The sequence below is a fragment of the Ptychodera flava genome, chromosome 21 (genome assembly GCF_041260155.1).
Source record: "Ptychodera flava strain L36383 chromosome 21, AS_Pfla_20210202, whole genome shotgun sequence".
NCBI lineage: Eukaryota > Metazoa > Hemichordata > Enteropneusta > Ptychoderidae > Ptychodera > Ptychodera flava.
Window position 1 is genome coordinate 28280315 of NC_091948.1, and position 24085 is coordinate 28304399.

Genomic DNA, 24085 nt, shown 5'->3' on the forward strand with positions numbered 1-24085 from the left:
TGTACGATGTATATGTACACATGCACACATACAAATATACCGTTGTACAGCTCTATATTCTGTTACCATATCTGTTGTAATTCTCACAACATTTTTGAATCAATTTGCATATTCCGTTTTCCTGTTTCATTCATTTATATGACTTAACCACATTGTGAGCTGACATATCACCATAGATAGCAATCTTACATAGGTAGCAGATGTGAAAATTCAATAATCAGGAAGTGCTTTCACACAGTCTATTGGATGGTCCTCATTGTTGTACCATAACCATGAATCAGTGGTAATACCTTTCATTGTCTGAGTATACTATTTGTAAATCACTGTGTAGGCTCTTTTATAGATTCATTTTCCAGAGGGCATATGACATTACATACTCATGACATATTTTAAAAGCGTGTGGGTGATCAGAGATATAAGATATCAGTCTCAGGAGGAGCTTAGTTTTTTTCTGAACTCAGTCCCTTGAAATTTGGTTAGTGACAAACTAAAGGTAATGGCTCTGGTTTTCTGTTCAACGTGAGAGTTTTGACTTTCAATTGAATTTCAAGGGAGACAGTACGTAACAAAATGTCAAAAGCCCATGGCAAAGTTTTGTTCAGAGGATAAGAGGAATGCTTCCTGGTTATGTAATGCTCTATTCTTTACCAATCACAGCATTTGAAATAGCCTACCATAATGAGCTGAATACTGCAGTGGTAAATGTTATGCTGACATATTTAAAGGGCAACTGGCCTTCATTTAGACTAATTACTGATTATGATGTGGGATGTTTCACAGTTAATCAGTAACTGAGGACATACAGTTTTCAAAGTTTTTGCATATGAATCCACTTTCTTTCAGTTCCAGGGGTTCAGTTCTCGTGGTGCAAGCAGGTTGCACCACAAAGGACATTATCATAGGCCCTGATACCTCAATCATCATCAGTATATGTACTAGCCTAAAGTTCCAGTTAGTTTTTATGACAACGCCACTCAAATGTCTAAGTTTCCTCTTTTGAAATAATATCAACATCATAAAACTATGTTGTGTTTAGTTTGAAATGCATTTTGAAAATAGTTTGTGTATTTACAAAATTCTTCCTAACCAAAAAAGTGTTAAGTCACAGAAATGTATTTCATAGATACAAATATCTCTTTTATTAAAACATACATCATGACATCTGAAAGTTTGTTATTTTTTTAAAGTCCCTATGCTTTCATGTTTACCATAGCATCTTCCACGTTCAGGAGTATTCAAAAGATATCCACCATTATACGCAATGTTGAATACATCATTTTGAAGCAGCTAATTTGAAAGGGTTTGATGAGCATGGTGGGACAGCATTGCCCAGAGGAATCCAAAGCCTAATTGATTACTTTGTTTTCATGCTGTCTTCACATAGTTGGAATTTTTTTACTTTGGATATGGTTATAACCATTGATTTGCAATTATTCATTCTTAGGCAATATGTTAGCAAATGTAGAAAAACATTGAAAATAATGACAATTTCGAAAAAAAACCACTGATATTATTTTAAAAATAATGAAAACAATAGCAATTTTATTTAATTGTGCACTAAAATTTTGCTTTGGTAGTCAAGTGGTCATTTGGTCCACACTACAATTATTTACTGATACATGTGAATGCAAATAATGTTAATTACAATACTTGAGGTACTCAACTGGAAATAACATAAGTACAGTATTCAGTGTACTGTTTAAGTAGGAATGATAGATATGTTGATTGTTTACTGGTTATTAAGAATTTATCTTTATTGTATCATCTACTTTGAGGTTTGTAGTAAAAGCTGTGCTTTAAAGTGGGAGATTTGCATCAAATTTGCTGTACATCTGTTACATCACATCACTGTCTCATTAACATTTGAGAGAGCAATACTATAATACTGTACTAATACCTTTTAATTTCATGATAGTTAGAACAACTAACAATTGATCACTTGTTGCATAACACCTAAAGTAGATAAAGGCCATCATCTGAATAATGAACTTTTCAGTGAAATAATATATTGTTCAAAATTAATAATTGTTATAAAATTTGCTATGAGGAATAGTATTTCTCATGGAAACAAGTCACTTACATGTAGATTGCTAATGTATGGTGCAAGCTTAGCTGCTAGTGGTAGGCATATTGAAGAATTGATACAAAGTTTACAATTGATACCTCAAAGCAAGGGATTTATAAAGACGGGAAATAACAGCTTGAATTTCATCACATAAAATGACATCATCTGCTATGAGCATGCTCCATGGCGGCAGTATGTAAATAACCCAACATGACCTTTCACTTTTGTCCATTTTATTTCAAGAACCACATGTCTGTATCAGAATTGTTCAAGGTATGTTTGGATATTTTCGTCATTTGGTTGTCTCCTGTGTGGAAGTGGAATATTCATGGTGTATCCAGATAAGTGCTGTGTTGTTCGGTGGGATTTCCTCAATATGAAGTATAGTGTTTCACGTGAATCGAGCGTTAGATCTTGAGGTCACCTTGAGTTCATCCATTGTTGCTGCAGTTAGGTTTCTGAAACCAGATGATGCGATAAGGTTTATTGCAATATTGGCTGGCTATGGCAGGAAAATGTCAATTATTTTGTCGTCTAACATTTATAATTTCACACTGTATGACACTCAATATTGTACTTTGTAGTTACATTGAGCAAATTTAACTTTACAAATTTCAGTCCCTTCATACAGCATCAAATGTTTCAAATGTTAGTGAATAGATAATTCATTATTTTATCAATTAATATGTTTACTTGATTATATATGTGCCACAAACTAAAATCAGTGATTTTTAATTTCATAAAAATCATACACCCACACAGTAGAAATATCAAAGTGCAGGTGTTAGGACCTGACTAGTGTTAGTGGCTCACGTGTTGCATTATTTACCCGTACTGAACTCAATTTTAATATTAATCTTGTTGTTGTAGCGTCCTCCCCAGAATTTTTTTCTTTTCTGTTTGAGGTGTTTGAATGTAGTTTTTTGTCGAAGGACCTTATCATATAGCATTTTAAGTTGTTAATATGTTCAACAGGTGGAAGCTTTACAAGATGTAAATTGTTGACCTTCAGAAAGCAGAGAAACAAACTTTTTTAGTGCTTAATTAGATTAATAGAGGATGTTGACTGGTAACATTGTGCATTCTATGGTCAATTTTCAAGGTCTTTTTGTGTTTTATTTGCTTGTGGTGATAAAAGGGATTTTCTGATAATAACAATGTATAGGAGAATCTCCTATGCTTGACACGAGGTCAGGCAGATATGTTTAGTCATCAAGTCATTGATGACACATAGGAAATACTGGTACAAGGAGTACACAGGATTACTTTGTTTCATATCAAGTCGATGATGGTATATACTGGATAATACCAAGAATATCTCTGACAGGATGTCAAGAGAATGGCTCTGTTACTGTTGTTGTATGCTCATTGAACAGCAGTACATGTAAGTGCACATCAAGAAACATTTGTTTTGCACATCACTTGCAAAATTGTGATTCTTCTAACATTTTCACGATGTCTGATGGCAGGTACTACATGTAGACATAGCATAGCAGCATTGGAAACAGTGATATCAGTGATTTTATGTAAAACACATTAGTTTTCCATTCTCTTTAATTCTTACCGTTTATCTGGAATCCTATCTTAACCATTAGGGAGTGAATGTTAGGAACATGTTAAATTGAAAAGGAAGACATTTAACATTATTTGAAAAGAGCATTTTCCAGTTTTTCAAACAATATGGATGAATCAAATCTCCTAAATAATTACTTTGTCCCTTTAGTATATGATAGTGATTTTCGAAGAATTTTCATAATAAGAAGTTACTGTACATATGAACCTTTGCAATCTAACTGAATACTGAGATAAGAGAGTAGCCTCACATGGCATGCAGTGTTCACTGTACCTACCAGTATTCTTGGTGTAGAAGGTTATGCTGAACCAGTCATAAATTTTGTGTTGAAGAGCATGTATTGAGTATGCATAATACCCACATTTTCCCTGGAATGTAGCTCTTTCTTTGTCTTTGCTGTTCAAGAGAATTTTCGTATGTTTAAATCAAAGGATTTTTCATCAGTGAAATTATTTGATGGTAGCCTGTACCAAACTGGTACAATTTGGTGTATGTATTTGCTACAGTACATGTATATGTGCCTGTGTGACATGTACGTCTAAATTGCAATGTTGCAATACAAAGTGATGGTGAAGATGAATTGAGATACTTGTGCAGGACACGCTACATTTACAGTGGTAATTGACCAAGTACTAGTTCACTGTGAATTTATTAAGTGGCATAAGTCAGAAGTGGTGAATCAACTAGTGCTGATGGTACAGGCCCAGTAACACATTCTGCTCGGAAGCACAAGACTTGCAACTTAAAGTTCTTGCAACTCTCATTGCTGCTGTGTGACGCAAGTTTACTTCCTTTGATTGATGATCAAACTCTCCACTGAGAAAAGGGATAACTCAGATAAGTTCCTTAAGATCACCCATGACACACCCCACCCCCACCCACCCACCCTCCCCGCCAGGATGGATATTGTCATCTTGAACTTGTCAACTTGTGCAACACTGAGGAGTTACATGGTTGGCTGCTCCACACACCATTTACAACAATACTGCGTTTTGGCGATTATCAATCACAATTTGTAGGCCAGTTCTGCCAAGGGTTGTTTTGAGTCCCTGCCTGAAGAAATAATGTTTGGTTGGCAACGATGATAGATGTGATCTAAATCCTTTGTCTAATCCAATGAAAATATACTGTAGAGAATTGTGAACAAATGGTTGCATAAAACAAGGCATGCACCTGAAAACAGGACATAAATTCAACTTTTAAACAGAGGATAAACAAGCCAAAATAATGACTTGCATGTTACATGGTAGTAGACAACTTGTGCCTACATGTACTGTTCCTTGTAATGTTCTAATTGATTGATACAGATACATGTATTTTCTAGACATTGCCCACACTGGGCCAAAGGCAAACAGTAAAGTGATGAAGTATGAAGCAAAATGACAAAAAGATTTGCTTCTGTTCAGTAACGGTATCATTTTAATGGAAACCTGTGCATTTATCATTTTTACCCGGCACGGACATTGTAGACATTGATGATGGAGAAAGAGTGAATAAAGAAGAGATTCATCCAAGGCATGGGCGGGCTGTCAAAGTTTCTGAATCGTCAAGTGGTTTGTACTGCAGAATTGTGCTTGACAAGGAAAAGTAGCAAACATTCAGAATAAGTATGGAGTTGTGTGACTGACCATCAAAGACCTCATCTTCATTACATTTGCGGTGAAAGCAACCACCACAGTAGACTTGGTTCAAGTCTGTGATTTGTAAATGTTTGAGTGGAGTGAACGCAATGATTTGTATTTTGCTTTCATGTGAAACGCGCGCGTGAGTGGACGCGATGAGCAGGGTGAACGCTATACAGCGGAGTTTCACCCGGAATCACAGACTTGGCTTTCTTGCACGATCTGCGTTGCTATAAATTATTCATGAGATGACGTTTCCTGTACTCATATATTATTCATAAGATGACATCACTAAATTTTACACATTGGGAGGAGTTACCAATTGACCCAAACGAGACGTGCATGAAACTCACATGGCGTTGTTGACAAAATGTCGAGTGTGATCACTCCCACAAAAGTCAGCACGACCTCTGTTGTATCACCGAAAACGAGTGAAAATATCTGTGTTGTTTGTGGGGCCCATGTTGCAAAATGCGAAAATCGTCGCCGGTTATTCAAGGATGGAAAAAGACACCGTCCTTACAGTTGTAGCCTGTTCTCTTACGTGCCCAAAGCGATGGAAATCAAAACAATGTGGGGCGACTTCGTATGTCAGTGATTTTCCGCTGCCGGTTGGTGCGCAGACGAACACATCTTTTCCCTCAATGTAAACCTCAACAAGCTTTCTTTGGTAATCTCGCATGGTTAGCGATGGTCGACAGATCAGTTATAAACCGCGGTTGATGTACGAACTTGATGCCATTATTCGCCCAGATCATGGAGGTAGCAGAGAGCTACCTCCATGCCCAGATATAAAACGTACTCGATGTCTAGCTTTGCACGGAGATGACAACAAACTTTTTAATGCATGCAGAGGTTTATTAGCAATGCGTTCTTCTTATTGGCCAGAATAACGGCGGGGGCTGTCAATCATTTTGTATTTGCTCTACGTCACTGTGTACACAGTCCGTCTCACCGCCTGTACTTTGCAAGAAGTCCAAGTCGGTGAATCCGGCAGAAACTAACTCACTACTGCGCAGACTCAAACGTGACACATTCAATCGCTGGGAAAACCTGGCGAGAGCTGCCAAATTCCGGATAGGTTTGTACGAAAAAGGAGAGACACAAGAGAAACTATTATAAATGATTTTATTTTTTTTAAATTCACCGACTTGAACCAAGTCTACCACCACAGCAAAAGTTTTTCCCTTTTTGTGTGTGTCAATTTCCTCATATTTAGTTTTGCTCTTCGCTTAACTACAATACAGACAGCTGTTGTAACTGCCATCTGAAGCTCTGTATGCACAAAACCATGATTACACAATTTGAAAGGGATTATGGAAGTATATGCACTTTTCCTTATTAACATGGTGAGTTCATTTCTCCCTTATGGGACCTGGAAATGCTATAAATCATGCCAATCATTATGTTTTTTCTTAAAAAATAGGATGTTATAAGCAGTCAAATATTTTAAACTACCACAATGAATGCTATACTTATACGATCTGATTTCAATGGTGTTCGGTCTTCATGTGACCTTGTGACCTAACATGAATATTAACAAGCTGTCTGTAAATGCAAAGTCCAGCTGATGCATCGCTGTTCATGTCTAGTCAGACATCAGCATGTGGCATTGCTGTGTAATGATTGTGTGAAATATGCAGGGTACAGAACTTGGTCACTGAAATCTCTTCTGCCAGTGCTACATCAACCCATCATTACAAGTATGAAAGGATTCTTGTCACATCCACGTTCTGGCGAATATGGCAAAATATACTGCTGAATATTGCAAAATATTCTGATGAATATAGTACAGTAAACATTGAAGGCCTATATTTGGAAACAACAAATTAGATACTGACAGGTTGGAGCAGTTTTAGAGTTTGATGGAACTACAATGTACCAGTTTGTTTGAACATTAGTTAATATGATTCAACAAGTTTCACTGTAAAGGGTACAGTGTTTGCCAATCTGGTGAAATCAGAAATTATGATGGCTATGTTTCAACCTTTACGTATTTTTAGCTCATTTTGTTACCCACTGTGTGTTGCCTCTCCATACAGGCCATGCAATGTCAACCATTCCATCTGCTCTTACTCAAAGTGAAGTCAGTGTTTGCAATATGTCATCATGATGTTTTTCCTTGCCTGCAGACCTGCAGACTATTTTAGCTTTTGTTATTCACTCGTCAGTTACAAGATTATATGTTCTGCAATACCTCTACTGGTACTTGTCTGTTTTTGCATGTTCTCAATTTATAATATTTCTGAACTATACAGATTCTGTAGTTTGATCAATTAAGTCAAACAGTAAGCAACACTCACACTGTTAGTGACTAAAAAGTTTACTCAGTAAAGAGTCCTTGAGATTGAATTGTGATGAACACTTCAACTGCATCTTGTTTTACACATACAGTAACACCATGTTAAAATTACAAAAAAGTTGGGAATATTGGTCAGATTACTTAATGTGTCTGTTGATGAAGCCATACAGTTACATGGTTCATTTTTTTCTTTGAGTTGATTTTCTCCATCAATTTCTCTTCATTCTGAAGTTCTCAGTGTTATTGACCAAATGGAGTATTTACTGTACCACAGACCATTTCTCTGTCTACATGTACTCTTTCCCACTGATCACCCCTTTTCGTAGAATGGTATCTGCCTATTAATTATCTGCAGCAGATTAACACAATTTGCATCTAGTGGCTCTCTGGGTCATGAACCCAGGCGATTCAAGTGTACAATAAGACATTACCAGTACAACCACACAGTACACATGCTATCTACCCTTGAAACATTTCACGCATTGTTTCTGTTTTACCACTGGAATGTTGTCTGCAATTTATGGATATGTACTGGCTGGATACTGCTAGTCTAGTTGCTGTGTTTTTATTGTCTGGTCTCTGAAGTCGCATTTTACCATGGTGATGAAACTCTTTTGTGCAGTTTACATATAATGCATCGTTATGTGTCAATGAACTGAATATGCACGCTGTAAAAAGTATAATTGACTCTGGTAACCACCAGAAAAAAAGACAATCAACTCAGTTGAAAAGAGTTAGTTACCGTAGATTTGCTAAAGATGCAGTAATTGTTTTGATAGAAATGTAACAGTTGTTTATGAAAGTGGGCCCATTTAATAACAATATAATAACACAATAAAAATAATTCATGCTGTAACCTATTTTTAGTGGATGTATGATGCACATATTTCTGATACATCCTTTTAATTGAGGAGACTTAAATTCCCATGGAGATGACGTTTAAATTAATACATAGTTTAATATATGTAGACAGTGCTAACTTACTATTTTTCCACATATGTATGGATATAGCAATTGCAATTCTTTTAGGTCTATTATCTACATTTGTAACGTCATCATATTTTATTGTATTTTTTTCGTGTTTTTTCAGGGGCATTGTTTATGGAACGAAACATGACTAATATTCAGGCTCAATGCTCTGTATAAAATCTGTCAGGCACACACGTAATTCAAATATTGAAACTAAGGCTGACCTCAGTGCCAAGCATGAATAAATTCACCTTTCCTTCCTGTAGCCTGCTAATAATTACCACAAGGCTATTTATATGTGTTTGAAGTTTCAAATGTGGCCATCAAAAATTGAATTCAGTAAAGACATTTTTGTCTTTGACACGTTAGAAAGGATTCTATTCACGCAATCCCTTCAGAAGTCATATAAAAAAACTTGATTGATGATAAAATTGAGCAGAGGGTTTTTCATGCCTGATATTATAATCTGTATAAAATCTAAATCTTTATAGATATATAAATCAAACCTTAGCCCTATTATAAATGATTCAATTCATAGTTTTCACAGCTATGATTACCTGCAAATAATTTCAGTGTGTTTAATGAAAACATGTTTTTATATTGGTCGGTGACTGATGCCCGTCTTTGATAAGAGTTTGATATAACCTTTACAAACAGTGATGTGTTATACTACCACCATCACAAGTCCCCAGAAGTATATGTAATGAGTCATGACATAAAAATAGAATTTTAATTTCATTGTCAGTGCTGTCAGTAAATTATTGTTGTCCAATTCATAGGTAGTCGTGATACTGTGGTATGTGTAAATTTTGCTATAGCTTATAGTTGCAGGATAACAAAGACTTCATACACTGGATTAACACTAGCAGATTGTTGTAGGAGTGTCAGCCAATTTCTCTGGTACACAGAAACATTTCACTGATACTGAATTTGCCGAAAAATGTCAAAGAAAAATATTTTTATTGCCCAAAGTTAGCTGTAAGGAAGCAATTTCCTTTTTGCTTCAGATAAATAAAATGGAGGAAAAGTTCGAAAGAAAGAAAGAAAGAAATATGGTAGAGCATACTTCATTTATGGTTTGCTTTCAGTTCAGAGATCACTCAGCAAGGTGTAATTGAAATATATTTGTGTTGTTTTGTTTATTTGTGATACGGTGTCACCTGTATGTATACCAGACTTAGATATCAACATTGCTTATCAGATTTCAATGAAACAGACCTTTGTAGTGTTTCATATGAACTTTCCTGGAAAGAAAATCATGTTTTGTTGTGTATTGAAGTGAACAGTGTAATGTCCCCAGAAAACAGGTGCAAATGTAAGCTTGAAAATAGGCCGTGGAAATGATGAAAGAAACCCTTGTGGTTTTGTGGTCCTTGCCATACACATTAATTGTACAGTGTGTAGTATGTGTGTAGTATCAACACACAGACACTATTGTCGTAAACCACACGCCCCTTTACGGCAACAGCTTGACCTGTAAAGAGGTCCGTGGAATGGAAATCATGCTCTGGCTCACAAAAATCACAGACACAGACACACAGACACACTGACAGACACACAGACACACAAATATATATACAGTGTATAGATATATATATTTTTTTCTCTCGCTCTCTTTCCTCTGCAAGCAGAGAAACAAACAGGATAAAAAACAATTCTTGATCGAAATTGGTGATTCAGTAACTGGATGATCATTCTAATCTAATATTACATGTATACAGGTGGTATTACTAACAATTTGCCATTCTGTATCCAAATATTCAGTTCACCTCTGTATACACATAGGTATTCTTCTTAGCAAACAGGCCACCATTGATTCTTGAAATTACAGAAGTACATTTTACATGCATACAGGTACATGTATACACAAGTTGTAAGTGAAAAGGTCACATGGTTAAAAGATAGTGTGAACAAAGTCCCCCTCCACCCACCTGACATGCTGTGAAGCAGGTGTGCTTTATACTGCTATCTTTTGTCATTAGTGTGTGAGAATTTGATAAGGCAGACTTTTTATTCACTTTCACAACTAGATACTATATATGCGCTGTAACTTGTAAGTCAGGAGAGAAACTGGCAATACATGTACATATACATGTACCTATGTTGGTAAAGCTATCACATTTCATGTATTTATTTAAGTAACACCTCTGCTAGCTAGCAAAGTTTCACATTGGCAAGTATTGACAATGCAGTAAAACCCAACCCAGTTTATGCCAGAGGGTTGTGTGTGGGTTGATGTGTGATGTCACAGAATGCTTTTATTACAGTGTGATTCTACACATTCAACACTTTTGCATGGCCGTTGGACTAGCATTCAAGTGGCTTCAAAGGTCATATACTATCTGTATGGTTTCCTACTAATTAAAATCAAGTGAACTAATATATCATTATCGTAAAGGAAATGGGCTCTAGTGATTTATTTGCAGTCCAAATTTATCCTTACACATGTACAGTGTGCATGTTACTTCAAGTTGTGAAGGTTACTTACAGGACAATCAACTACATGTAACTGTGCACCTACATTACTTGCCAAAACCCAGTACTCCTTGGATTTAAGGTAGAGTGCCTTGTGGGGACAAATATTCAGACTCAAATTTTTACAATTCTTTTCTGATCTACCACTTGAGGGGGTTCATTTAAAAGGTCTTGGAGTAAGAAACATTTTCTGTCTTAGATTTTTGAAAATCCAAAATTTCAAATGTTGGGAAATGTTAGGTAATTTGTTTCACTAGTACCAAACTTTGCATGGTGACCCCTGGCAGTTCAAACTTTCGTTCAAGAAAGTTTTAACAAAAGTAAGTCTTTCATTTTCAAGGTGCATACTACATGTACCTCTAATGCAAGTGAAATTCACCCCAGGCTGGTATTTTCCTTTCATGTTGTACCAAGTCATAACGTACTATAGGACATGGCACCTCATTTCGTTTGTGCTACATTTCACTTACTAGGGTGTGTTTTGGGTATAGATGTAATAGCATTGGAAAGGACATATTCATGGCTAGTGATGATTATCGGAGTCATGGGGAGATGAATTGAGAAAGTAGTAGGAACTAAAGTATGTTTTAATGACTGGGTGGGTGGCCAACTAGCGGTATGGGAAAAGAAGACTAGACCTTGTGAAAGGACACAACTCTCCTTACATTCATTGCCGGGCTTTATAACACCTCTTTACATTACTGTCCAGTGTTTACAATTCCTCCAACAGACATGTTTTTGTTGTGAAAAGCGATTTGCTATGCTATCCATGCTAGCAAAAATAATATGATATCAAATGCTGAATTGTGTGTGCATTATGGATGATGAACTACATGTGTATAACTGGATGAAAGAAACAAGTGATAGAACAGATATTTTCAAAATAATTTCTCTTCTCTACTAGTCTCAAGCCCTTTTTATCAAGTTTACTTCCTTTTAATAGTGGGAAAATCAAACATTTACAGTGTGTATGCATGTCTGATATCAACCAGCTATGTTTCACGTGTACTGTGAAATTATGCATATTTCTGTATATGACATACATGTATATGTGTAGACATGACATTCATATTGGATTGAATGCATTCTGTAATGCATGGCTACTTCTGAAGGCAGTAATTAGTTTCAATATTTGAGATTCAAATAAGTAGCTATTTATACAGCAGACAATACATGACCTAAAATAGTAGTCATTTCAGACATTTGTTGACATTTTACAAAAAGGGACAGAGTACGGTGTATCGGACAGCGTTTTCTATTTCTGAAATTTGTTTGGAAAATTGTATTTTCTGTTTCTAAGATGCAAATATCATACCCTACATGTATGTATGGAGATAAACTAGGAGTTTACCTTCATTACATTCATACAAATACATCAAAATTGCCTGGTCACAAGTATCTGCAAAGTGAAATACCGTGTATCACACAATCTTTACTGAAAAGAACAGTTATGAAATTTGCGTTTGTTATTTATTGGACAGTTGCCAAAAATTTTGACATAGTCTGTGAAATTGTTTGTGAGCGACTATAAAATTAGATAAGCCAATGAAGCAAATTTTTCAAAATGTCACTTAAAGTTGTGTGCAAAACGGTAATATACAGTGTGTATTTTATTTCTTGTTCATCCACGTACCAAGTATTGCACAGAACAGATAGATACCTTTGGTTATTTCCATTGAAAGTACCACAACGTGTATTCTCACTGGTTGAATTGATGTAGAGGTGCATTGTACTGGTACATACACACATGTATCAGATAGCAGTCAGATTTCAATACTGTGTCTGGGTAATGAATGTTCTCTGCAGACTGTACAGGGTACATGTACAGTATATAATGCTGTCATCAGTTCAAAGGACACCTCATCACCTCTCAGTTCAAAGGACACCTCACCACCTCTTTGAATTTTTAGACCTTTACCTTGAAGCATATATACAACATTTGTACTGCAATTACTGGGGAATTTCGAACTTGGAGTATTTGATTTGATATAGGGTTCCAAAGTTAGGCTGTAAACATATAGTGGCCATTACATGCACATGTATTTGGGTTTTTGCATTGATATGGCATGTTACACTACCAGTAGCTATTTGACAAGAATTTCCTACTGTTTCCCAAGGACAATTGACCATGCGCAGTGTTAAGTCTGATGATTAATGTTGGTAGGTGTGACTATGTACTGCCAGAAATACATTGTGTTGTGTTATTGTGAATTATTACACTGTAAAGACAATGAAAGATGATAGCTATTTTTACTGGTATGTAAATAATTGGTAGTCTGGACTTCACTTACCATAGATTGTCAACCAAATAGTAAAGCTGTAAACTTGGAACAATTTACTAGAACAGCGTAACTAGGTCATCAATAATCTTGCAAGAGTAGAACATTTCTGTTAAAAAAAAAAATTTCTAAAAAATACCAATGCTTGTAGTTTCTATACAGATACCACTGTCAAATAATAACCATGTAGTTCAAGGTTATAGAACAATTATTGGTAGAGTGTTTTTTTCTACATCAAATCAATATTTCAAAGAGCAAATTATTAATATATCATTGTGTTTGCTAATTTATTATTTTGTATTGATTTGTAACAATTACTATATAAAAATATTACTGGTATTGTAGGATTTTTCACCCAGGTGTCAGATACACTGTTAATCAGAAATTGAAATCACCAGTGTACTGGCACATGTTTGGGTGTTTTATCCAGAAAGAAAACTCCAGCAGGATTATTTTTGTTCCTGTGTGTATGTATTGGTAAGTGATTTCATCAGGCAGTGGTAGCATGTACTGTACAACGTCAACTATGAATTGCTGAAAGTTGCTTTTTTCTAGGACTCCAGGGAATGTTAAAAGCATAGAAGTGGATGCATTGCATTGATGCTGGATTTAATGCAGCAAAGCAGTGTTTGTTTTGTGTCATTACAAGTTCACTTAAGGTCGGAGGCAGTCTCCAAACAGTAGACTACTGTACTCAGGAATTCACCATTTCATGTCAGGAGGGGCCAGTCAGAGAGGATGTGCAACTTTTTGTGTCACTCCTACTTGATACCAGTGTTTGAACTTCTTTCAGAATAAATAGTAATATTTACTTTTCCCGGAATTTCATTTTCCATTCTCTACCAGTTTCCCAGCTGTTAGGTACATTGTAGGTTTTGTATCTTTTAAACCAATTTTTCTAGATATGAAGAAAATGACACTTACTTTTGTGTATATTTTACATACAAGTAGTGCATACCTTAGGGAAAGTAATGCTACCGATGGATTGATACATGTATTACATGTAACACCAAAATTTGTGAATTCATACCAGCATGTTTAAACTGTAGCCATATATGCAATGTTAGCTGTAGACCTTTTCCCAGTTATCCCACGATGCATTGCTGGGGCTGTATCAAACACAGTATGCACACTCATAAGAACAAAAACATACTGATTTTGTGTTCTACAACAGATTGTTATAAAAGAAAGGCACACATTTGCAGAGCAAAAAAATGCCTTGTGTATTTTATATCCTTCAGCGACGAAAATACAGGTCAGGGTGTAATCTGTCATGGTATTCTATGAGTAACATACCTGGTGTATATCCTACGGCTAAAAAGTTTTGTGAGTAACGTACGATTTGTATACCCTAGCGCGCACTGCATTTTGGAACCAGTAAAAGAACTATTGAATAGCAAAAGTGACCAGTACAATGAGTATGTACGAATTATTAGTGGTTTAATGACAAAACTACATGTACCTGATCTGTAACAGCATCTCTTTCTATATTTTGTACTCTATATTCAGTCTTTATCTTCCTTCTATGCAAAAGTACCAGTTTGCTTGTTTTAGGTAATGAGTACAAAAGTCTGGGATTTTCTATTACAAAAATATGATGACATTTCCCCAGTGATATACCAGGTTAAATCCAATGGGGAGGGAAATAGAAGTGTACTAACACTGATTTCTGCTACTGAGAGTGAAAATTATTCTCTATATACAAGTATTGTTGAAATTTTGGTGTACACAGTATTTTGAAGGGATTTGATGAAAAGCAAACATATCCATGATGTACAACCAGTAAAGAACAATGTATTCAGTTATATCATATCTGTACATGTCCTGGTATCTGTGGCTATATTATTGGGATTACATATCTTTGCAAGGGAGTTCAACTTAAAAGTGTCACCTATAGAAGTTATAATTGCATTAAAGTATTTATATGGTAATGTTCATATAAATGAAAGCTGGTCATGTCTGTGCATGGTTTGGCTGAATATATAAAACACCCTAATGACAGAAACACCATGTTAACCCATAATGCACTTTGTTTTTCATTGATTCTGCACTTGCGTGTGTTGTGTGTGTGTGTTTGTGTGTGTGTTTGTGTGTATGTATATATATTATATATATATATATATATATATATATATATATATATATATATATATATATATATATATATATATATATATATATATATATATATATATATATATATATATATTGCACCAATATAATATCTCCATTGTTGCCATGTACTTACACTAGGGTAATAGTATTAATACAGTGTACTTGGTGTAAATATATGCGCGTAAATGTAACTAGTATATTTCACTTAGTGGTAACATGATAACAAAAACCTTCACTGCAATGTGTGAAATAGGGACTGACCTAGGTCATACATATTCCAGTACACATTTACAATTACATGTAACAAGGCCTGTTCTATTGGATCAGTATTATAGTCCTTGTCTTCCGGAACAACTCGACATAAGTATCACAGGGCAAGCTAATGACCTCTTGCAATTCACTCCAGTAAAATGTGTGAGGTCAAGTGAATTTGAGGTCATTTAGATCAACAATCACACATCCGTTTTGGTGGTGTTGCTGTCAGAATTTATTACAGTATATACCCTGGTCACTTGCAATTCCTCTAAATCAATATATCTCTGACATGTGGTAATTTTTTTATGTGGCTTGCCCATAAATAACAAAGTCATTGGATTGTAGTGGCAGATTTTCTCCAACTGTATAGTACATTTGTACTTTGTAGTGTCATATCATTGATGGACTTGGATATTGGATGAAAGCCCAGTGACAAATACACTATATTGAAATCCAGTCTATCGTTGCCAATGACAAGCTAATCAGCTTTCATCTTTCTTTATCTATCTGCTGCCATAAAGTCAATTGTTATCCTGTTCATAATCAGGCAGGCTTTCCACCTTCGTTGTCAGAGTCACTTTGCTGTCATGCAAGGACAGGACCCAAGAGGACAGGAAGGGTCACCTCGTTTCATACAAGTACTTTTTAATCTAGACTTGTGACAAATGTTAGCAGGTTGGTCATGGCAGGTTGGTCATGTCAGTGTGTTTTATGGTTTGTTCAACATAGCAAGCCTAGTCACAATCATTTTAGTCTCTTCAGTTATTTTGTCTGGATTCCTCAATATAAATAGAAACAATTCTATCAGGGGGACAGGAGTTTCAAACCTGTTTACTTTTTGCTTCTGAACTGTATCAAAAGTATGAAGTGGTTTCTTTTTGTTGTTGCAGAAGTATATCTTGCAAAGATTTACAAGCAGAAATATGGGTGAATGGTTCAGAACTATGGTATTATGCTGCTGTTCCCAAATACAGATCATATCATTTCTCAAAGGAACTTCTGAATAATCGGAGAATATATACAGATACACCACCCTTCATAGAAACACTTCACCAACACTTTATAGCCAAATACCCAAATATACCGGAAGCAGTAAATGTAAAACATGAAAGCTATCCAATATGGCAAGTCATTTAAATGTGTAGATAGATTTTATGTCGTACAAATGTACTGTATGTACATCATCTGTGACTGAGGATGAAAAGATGTATATCTACATGTAACATCACTGTATTCAATGAATGAATAAATACGGTAGATGTGTCTGTACAGATGATGGTTTTTTGTTATGCATATTCAGTGTCATAAACTCACATACTGGTTCATGTAGAAGAGGTAAAAAAGACTTGGGTAGATATTAGTTATTTGGCTTAATTGTTTGGCTAAATCAAAGGAAATAAATTTAATGACAATTTTGTTTTTTCTTAGCCATGCAGTGTCTTACAGTCAATATTTATTTGTAGTCGTGAAAGTACATGCATCCAGTGATGTTTCAAGTCATATTCAACCCTTAACCACCATGGTTTGGCCCCAACTCATAATTATCAATAATGATCGCGGACCTGTTCACAGAGAATAGGGGTGAACATCAGGTTAAAGTTGAGACTTCCAGTATATGACCAGTACATGCACAAACTTACATTTAATATAGCTGTCTGCATGACAGTTTGATGGTTACATGTATGTTTAGCAGTACAAATACAGTGACCACAGATGAAATACATAGAAAGTTTATCTTGTTTTGTCTTACTTTTTATCTTACAGAATGTAGAGGTGAAATCAGGTCAAAGACAACAAAGACAAGATGGATGAGAGAAATCCACGTGTAGCCGACTACTTTGTAGTTGCTGGACTACAAGATACTTCAAGACTTCTTGAAGAAGATATGCAGAATGACAGTAGTTTAAAAGTGTCCAAACCAACAGAACCTATCACAGACATAGCTGTCATCATCAAAAGTCAAGGAGAGAAGGTAAAAATCAAACCATTTGTTATCCACTTAGGGGGTCCAATTTGATCTGAAGAACTTCAATTCATTGTCTGCATTATCTTATTCCAATTATTTACAGTGTTTAATACTAGCAGTTCCTTTTTGTCAATTTTGTCCTCGCTGTCAATTTTTGCCCTCTATGTCAATTAAAACAAATCATCAGAATTGTGCAGACTGGTGTCAATTGGAATTTTCCCTGCTCAACCAGGCATGTTTCTCCCCCACAGACCAATCACAAGCTTTGAACAAACATCTTTGCTGCCTTGTGATGTTTTTCACAGCCTACAAAGGTCTAGAATCATTGAATAACTTTGGTGAAATGTTGACGTAACCATCAGTTACAGCTCTGATAGGGTCCTAGGGTCCAGATTTGAACCATGATTGTGTGTAGCTATTCACAGTGTCTGTACGCTCCTGGAAAGTCTTTGAATTTTAAGGCCTCTTGGAAAGTCCTGGAAAAGTCCTTAAAAATTAAACCTGGAAAGCCCTGGAAAATTGTTAAGCTACCTACAATTTTCAAAAATGGCTAGATGATCAGTCATGGTATGTAAAATGATATATAGAAATGAGATATTTGTAAAATTGATACCCAGAAAATGGTATTCTGTACCTCGAGAAATCCTTGAAAATTGCTGACTAAGTTGTTTGAGTCCTTGAAGTTTATGTGACTTTGAGTTTATGAACCGTGTAAGTGTAAATTGTGGCCACATAAATGAATGGTGGTTTAGTAAGTAAACAGTTCGATTCATCTGTCAAGTACTGATTAGAAAATGTTCAGATTTCCAAAGTACAAAGTAGATAGGATAGCAGACATTTGATTTGAACAAGGTCACTTCAGTAGATGAGATGTCAAACTTTGCATTTGAAAATGCATTTCTCACCTGGAAAGATGCTCATTTAGTAATTTTGCAAGATGCATTCTCAAACTGTAGAATTGAAGTAATCTTGGACTTTCTCCTTGATAAATTCCTTGAATTGTATTCATTTGAATCGGGCATGTGGGAGAGAGCAAGTCTTTGGCAGTTGCATTACAAAGGAAGTATTCATTTTTGTTGAGTTGGTAATGTATGATTTCAAGCTGTCATTACGTGACAGTTTGGAAAGTTATCTACAGGGTTTCCTGACATCAGAAGAAGACATGTCACCCTTAACATTATAGAACTCTGCTTCTTACTGTGGTGATTTTGGTCTATTGTTGATTCTCAAATTAAACCTGTCATCTTCCAATATTACACTTCATGTCCACTGTCATTTATTGTAATGTGGAGTTTCACCAAGGAACTCTCAGCTTGAAAAGGTCACACACACAAAGAATCATGGGATACTGGTGGAATGATATTTTCATCCAAACAAATGTGTAACCTGTATCTAGATTTGACATTTACAAATATCATGTAATTTTTGTAGTTTCAACTTGCCTTCAACAATATACTGTATTGTATAATGATATGTAATCTTTTCCATCAGAAATATCTACTATTATTCCATTTCCCGTCTTAATTTTATGTGCTTACATGTACATTCACTCTTCCTGCACTATTGCAATATCTGGTTTTGATGGCCACATCTCCAGCATAATCCTTTGTCTTTGTTTCTGGTCCATGTGGACAATGGACAAATTACACCTTTACCACTCAAAGTACCTTACAGAGGTTATAGGTCACCAGTTTTTATCTTGCATATACAGGGACCTTTTTCAGATCAAATAATCAGATTCAGATTAGTTTTACCAATGGTGAAGCACCAATGGTTTAGAGGCTACACAATAATAGCACATCGGCAAAACTGAAATTGATAATTTTTATAACAGTGTACTGACTAACAATGAAATGTTAAGTACCCATACCGGTGTGTGTCCATTGTATTGCACTGTCCCTATTCCATACGTCTTCCATGATCTGCTATGTAATGTAATTATTGATTCATAACAGTGACATTTAAATGGCACTTCATTGTGTGTATTGATTCCATACATTGACAAAATGTCAGTTTAGATGGAAAGCAGAGCAACATCAATCATACATGATTTCACAAATTTCCTAACAAGATGAGAATATGGTGACTAGACAAATTTCTAATTATATTTAGCTGTGGCGTAGATTACTGACTATCCCATTCAGACACAGCCTATTACAACCGTACATAACGCCATTCCTACATTTGTAAGTACTTATAAGACAGTCCTGTAAAAAGAAATTTGACCCTAAAGATAAGTCCTTTCCATGTAAAGCTGCCTCATCAAAATATTCATTTAAATCTTATCAATAAGTAGCCAGGAAGCTGTATAACAGATTTATTATAATTATTTTTGTTTGAGTGGGGGAGGGGGTGGCAACTATACATGTAAGGTATAGGTCATTGACATGTTTGGTTTGGACAGTGAACCTTTTAACCCATCTTTGAGAACAACAACATTCAGATGGTCAGCTTGCCTGGATGTTGTCGTCAGTTTCTATATAGATGAAGTGAAATTCAAATGTTATACAAAGTGTAAATCATTTTTCAGTGTGATGATGCGATGACTAATAGAGGCAGTTTCTGCAATTCCAAAGATTTTGTATTTGTTAATGATATATACATGTAGTTGTGTTGACAAAGACTGAGTATGGTCTTGATAAGAATATTGTTGGTGTATTACTAAGAGATTATATGGGTATTACTACTATAGGCTTCAATGTTTTGAAAAACAATTATTATCTGTGTTGTTAATTGAGCCATAAGTATTGAAGCTACATTTAGTACTTTAAAGAAACATAAAAACTAAAATATATTTCAGAGTTAAAAACTGTGTCTATATGAAATGCATCATTTCAATAGTGTTTGTTCATTTTGTATACTTAGGTTCCGACTGACTTCAAATGCGTAGAGACAACGCCGTCAGGGTTTCCAGCTGACCTAAACCATGGCAGTTTACGTAGTCCAGCTGTCTATCTGTGCTACAGACGTGGTCATGATAAACCACCATTGACTGACATTGGGTAAGTTTACTTCAGGTGCTTGATGATCATCTATATACATATACTGAACCACAAATCTAGTGGAATGTTTCTTCCATTTTACTGACAATTCTCTACTTTGCATCTATTTTCAGCTACATTGGTATGCTCTGTATAGTTTTCCAATGATTAATCATTTGTATCTGGTGCATCAATTGTGTTCTCATTTTCGTTTGTTGTAAAGACACACAAAAATGTGAAACATTTAGTGGTTGGGTTGATCTCTGACTATGGTGAAAATTTCAAACAAAAGTCAGAGAAAGATGCGATTTTATCAAAATTGGAACAGTTCTGAAAGTCTAGCAACTGACAATTATCATTCATGAACATAATCTTGGTGTTTGATGTGATTTGAATACTCACTTCATTTTGTATACAGATATGCACACCTTTAGTCTCAGAAAAAGTACATGTAAATTAGAAAATGATATCAGGTTCATGGAGAATGTTCTGAAAGCTGACTCTGTCAGTTCATGTTACTTGTATTGACAAAAAATCTTCCATCTTTGTCATAATTGACCATGCGATGTAACTTTGATTGTCATTGGAAAATCAACAAAAATCACTGTATACATCTTGTTTCATGTCAAATTGTTTTCTTGAAAAATGTACTGATACCCTCCTAGTATAATTTCAGAGTACAAAAAACTTCCATGATGAGATCCAACAAAATTTTTATGAAGAACAAAATCAATAGAAATGAAATAACTGTAAGCAGTTATTGGTTTGTTATTGAGAGTATTATCACAAGATTGATATAAAATTTTGAACTTAAAATTGTAAGTATATTTATGCCAACTGCGTGATGTTGGCTTGGCTTCCAGTATTTTACTTGAAGGGAAGGAAAGAGTAATGCCAGGATGTGAGATAGTCAGCACAACGCCTTTTGGAAGGCCAGCAAATGTCAACAACAGAACCGGTATGGGTAACCAGAGAATATACATCACATACAGAAGAGCACCAGAAACTGCTGCTCATAATTCATTAGCAGTGACGGATATCTGTGTTATACTGACAAATAAGGTAGGTCATCATGTAGCTGGGTATCTTGCATCACTGATGACAATATTAAAGATAATAATTATTATTGTTGTACTTGGGCCTCAGCCCAAGTACATTTGTTTTCATTCCGTGGGAAAAAACTCTGTAAGGTATAACCATTTCTGGCTGAGACCAGGGAGGGCAAAATGTCTTGGCTTCATCTTTCTTGGCATAATAAATGGCGTAATGATGTTAACTGAATGGAAGTGCTGCTCTCAGCTAGTCTTGAATAAGTGAGATGTGAATATTAATGCTTCTCTATCTAAGTTTTTGCCACAAAATCTTCTGAATATAATCAAAATGTGCATCGAAATGCAACAATTAATGCACCCTCCGTTTCCTAGGCGATGGCACGACCCTTGCTACACCCACTGGACGAGCCAAAGTGGGAGGGGTAATTTCAGTTTGGTTGAACAGGAGGGCTCGAGACCAGAATTTAACATTTAAACTTGAAACATGTTTAATCGCTGACCAGATGTGGACTAGTCTTAATCAAAGTGAAAGAGTGATAAGGAAAGGTTTTATATCCCGGACACAATGAAAAATATTACGACTGGAAACTGTACCCCCAGTTGAGAATAGTAATGCCCACAGCGATGGAGAACACTTATCCTTGAGCTGAGAAAACCAGACCATCATTTCGAAATAGAGCTGCAGATTCGAGAAGCTCGTTCAAAATAGCTAGGTACACCCCATAAAGGGGTGGTTTCGAGTTTGAGGGCAAATTTCGCCTCCTTCATATAGAAATCGTACGTTTGTTTTTCCAGGAGAACACACCATTTGACACAAAATTTGCATGTAAAGGGGTCGCCAGTAAGCACGTGGTCAATCTGGCATAAGAAACAATATGAAATGTTGGGTAAAGCCAGTCCAAAATAAACTGATTTGAACTTTTGTGTTTTGTAATTTATACCACTGCAGTAACATTACCTTTTTTTGACAACATCACACTATGTAATACGTTTTGAAACTGAATACTCCGACGTATTCTGTGTCTCCTTTGCTAAAAAATACGGTATGCCGATTACCATGTAAGGAGATGATGACGTCAAGACAGATTTGCAGTGCGTTTGGTCCTGGATGGTGCACGAAGTTTTGTCAAGGTGGCTTGTGTATTTATTTCCTAAATGGGAGAGATTAGGGTCGATCCAAACGAAGGCTGAAGAATGTTATGATACTCTAAGCGAGCTGAACTCTAACGCGAATGGTTGGATAATTTGGAGGATGTCTAGAATGATCTCGTCTCATTAAGATTATTTGGCGGTCAGTATTGAATTTTAACTGCGTCACAAGTTTGCGAAATGAGTATTCCGTCGAACGGTCAACGAACGATATTTTAGAAATCTGGAGACATGGCACATCGCATTTTTATTTTAGTATTTTATATTTTACAAAAGATTTAAGAAGCAATGATTTTGTCGAAAATTGTGAAAAAAATATATGAAGATTTGATCGCGAACACATTTTCACGTTGGGGTCAACTAGCCCTGCGTACGATGCTGTGTGTTCCGCTACAGTTAATCGCCCCGCTCACCACAGCCCTGCAAAGACCCGTACGTAGGGTCGGTGACTTCAAATCCATTTTGGGACTTGACGTAAAAAGCCAAATTACTGCCAAAATTCAGCGTTCTTGGACCCAAGTCGTATCCCAGCCTACCTCAGCTACTCGATCGCTACCAAAAATGACAGTCTTTTATTCACTTCTCGTAAATAACCGTCGATGTCGGCAACTCTCTCGCTAGCCCTGCGTACGATGCTGTGTGTTAGCTGTAGCACATAGCATCGTACGCAGGGCTAGGGGTCAACATGGGGTCGCAGCCATGTTGCCTCAAAACTTATTTCTGTCTGCACTCAAAACTCAAAAATGTCGGATATGAACCTGAAAAATCGATGCAATTTTGTCAAACTTCGGCGAAATTTCAGCCTATAGACAAAATTTCATCCAGGTAAGGTAAATTTACTGAAATTTGATCGACAAATAATCCTGAGCTTGAACGTGACAGCTCGCCTTCTCCGGGAAGTCAAGCATCCAGCTGCACATACACAGTTGCCCATATGGCCAGGTTTATGAGATTGTTTTCAAGCGACGGCGGCAGACCGTACGGGGCTCTGGATATGAAACTACCGCCGGTGTAGCTGTAATAACTGTTGCGTTGTTTTTAGTGCCCACGAACGAAGTCCTGGGGGAGTTATAGGTTTGGTCATGTCAGTCCGTCGGCCGTCCGTCCGTCCATTCACGCAGATATCCCAGACATGCCCTGGTCAATGTCTTTCAAACTTTGCACAAGAATAGTACCCAACCCCATACAGATGCACCTCGATTTGTTTCACAATGCGATCGAATTTGGCCGTGTTATAGGACTTTTTAGTTTACACCTCCATAGACTCCCATGTATAAGGCCA

General features: G+C 36.1%; 1 protein-coding gene across 1 annotated transcript in view; it reads left to right on the forward strand.

Moving 5' to 3' along the window:
• The first annotated feature begins 2307 nt into the window (after nucleotides 1–2307).
• LOC139121915 (C-myc promoter-binding protein-like) overlaps nucleotides 2308–24085 on the forward strand; it is an 81286-nt gene continuing 59508 nt past the window's right edge. The window contains 4 exon segments of the mRNA XM_070687230.1: nucleotides 2308–2338; nucleotides 17420–17627; nucleotides 20487–20623; nucleotides 21466–21664. Coding sequence (XP_070543331.1) covers nucleotides 17460–17627; nucleotides 20487–20623; nucleotides 21466–21664 — 504 coding nt within the window. The 5' untranslated portion in view covers nucleotides 2308–2338; nucleotides 17420–17459.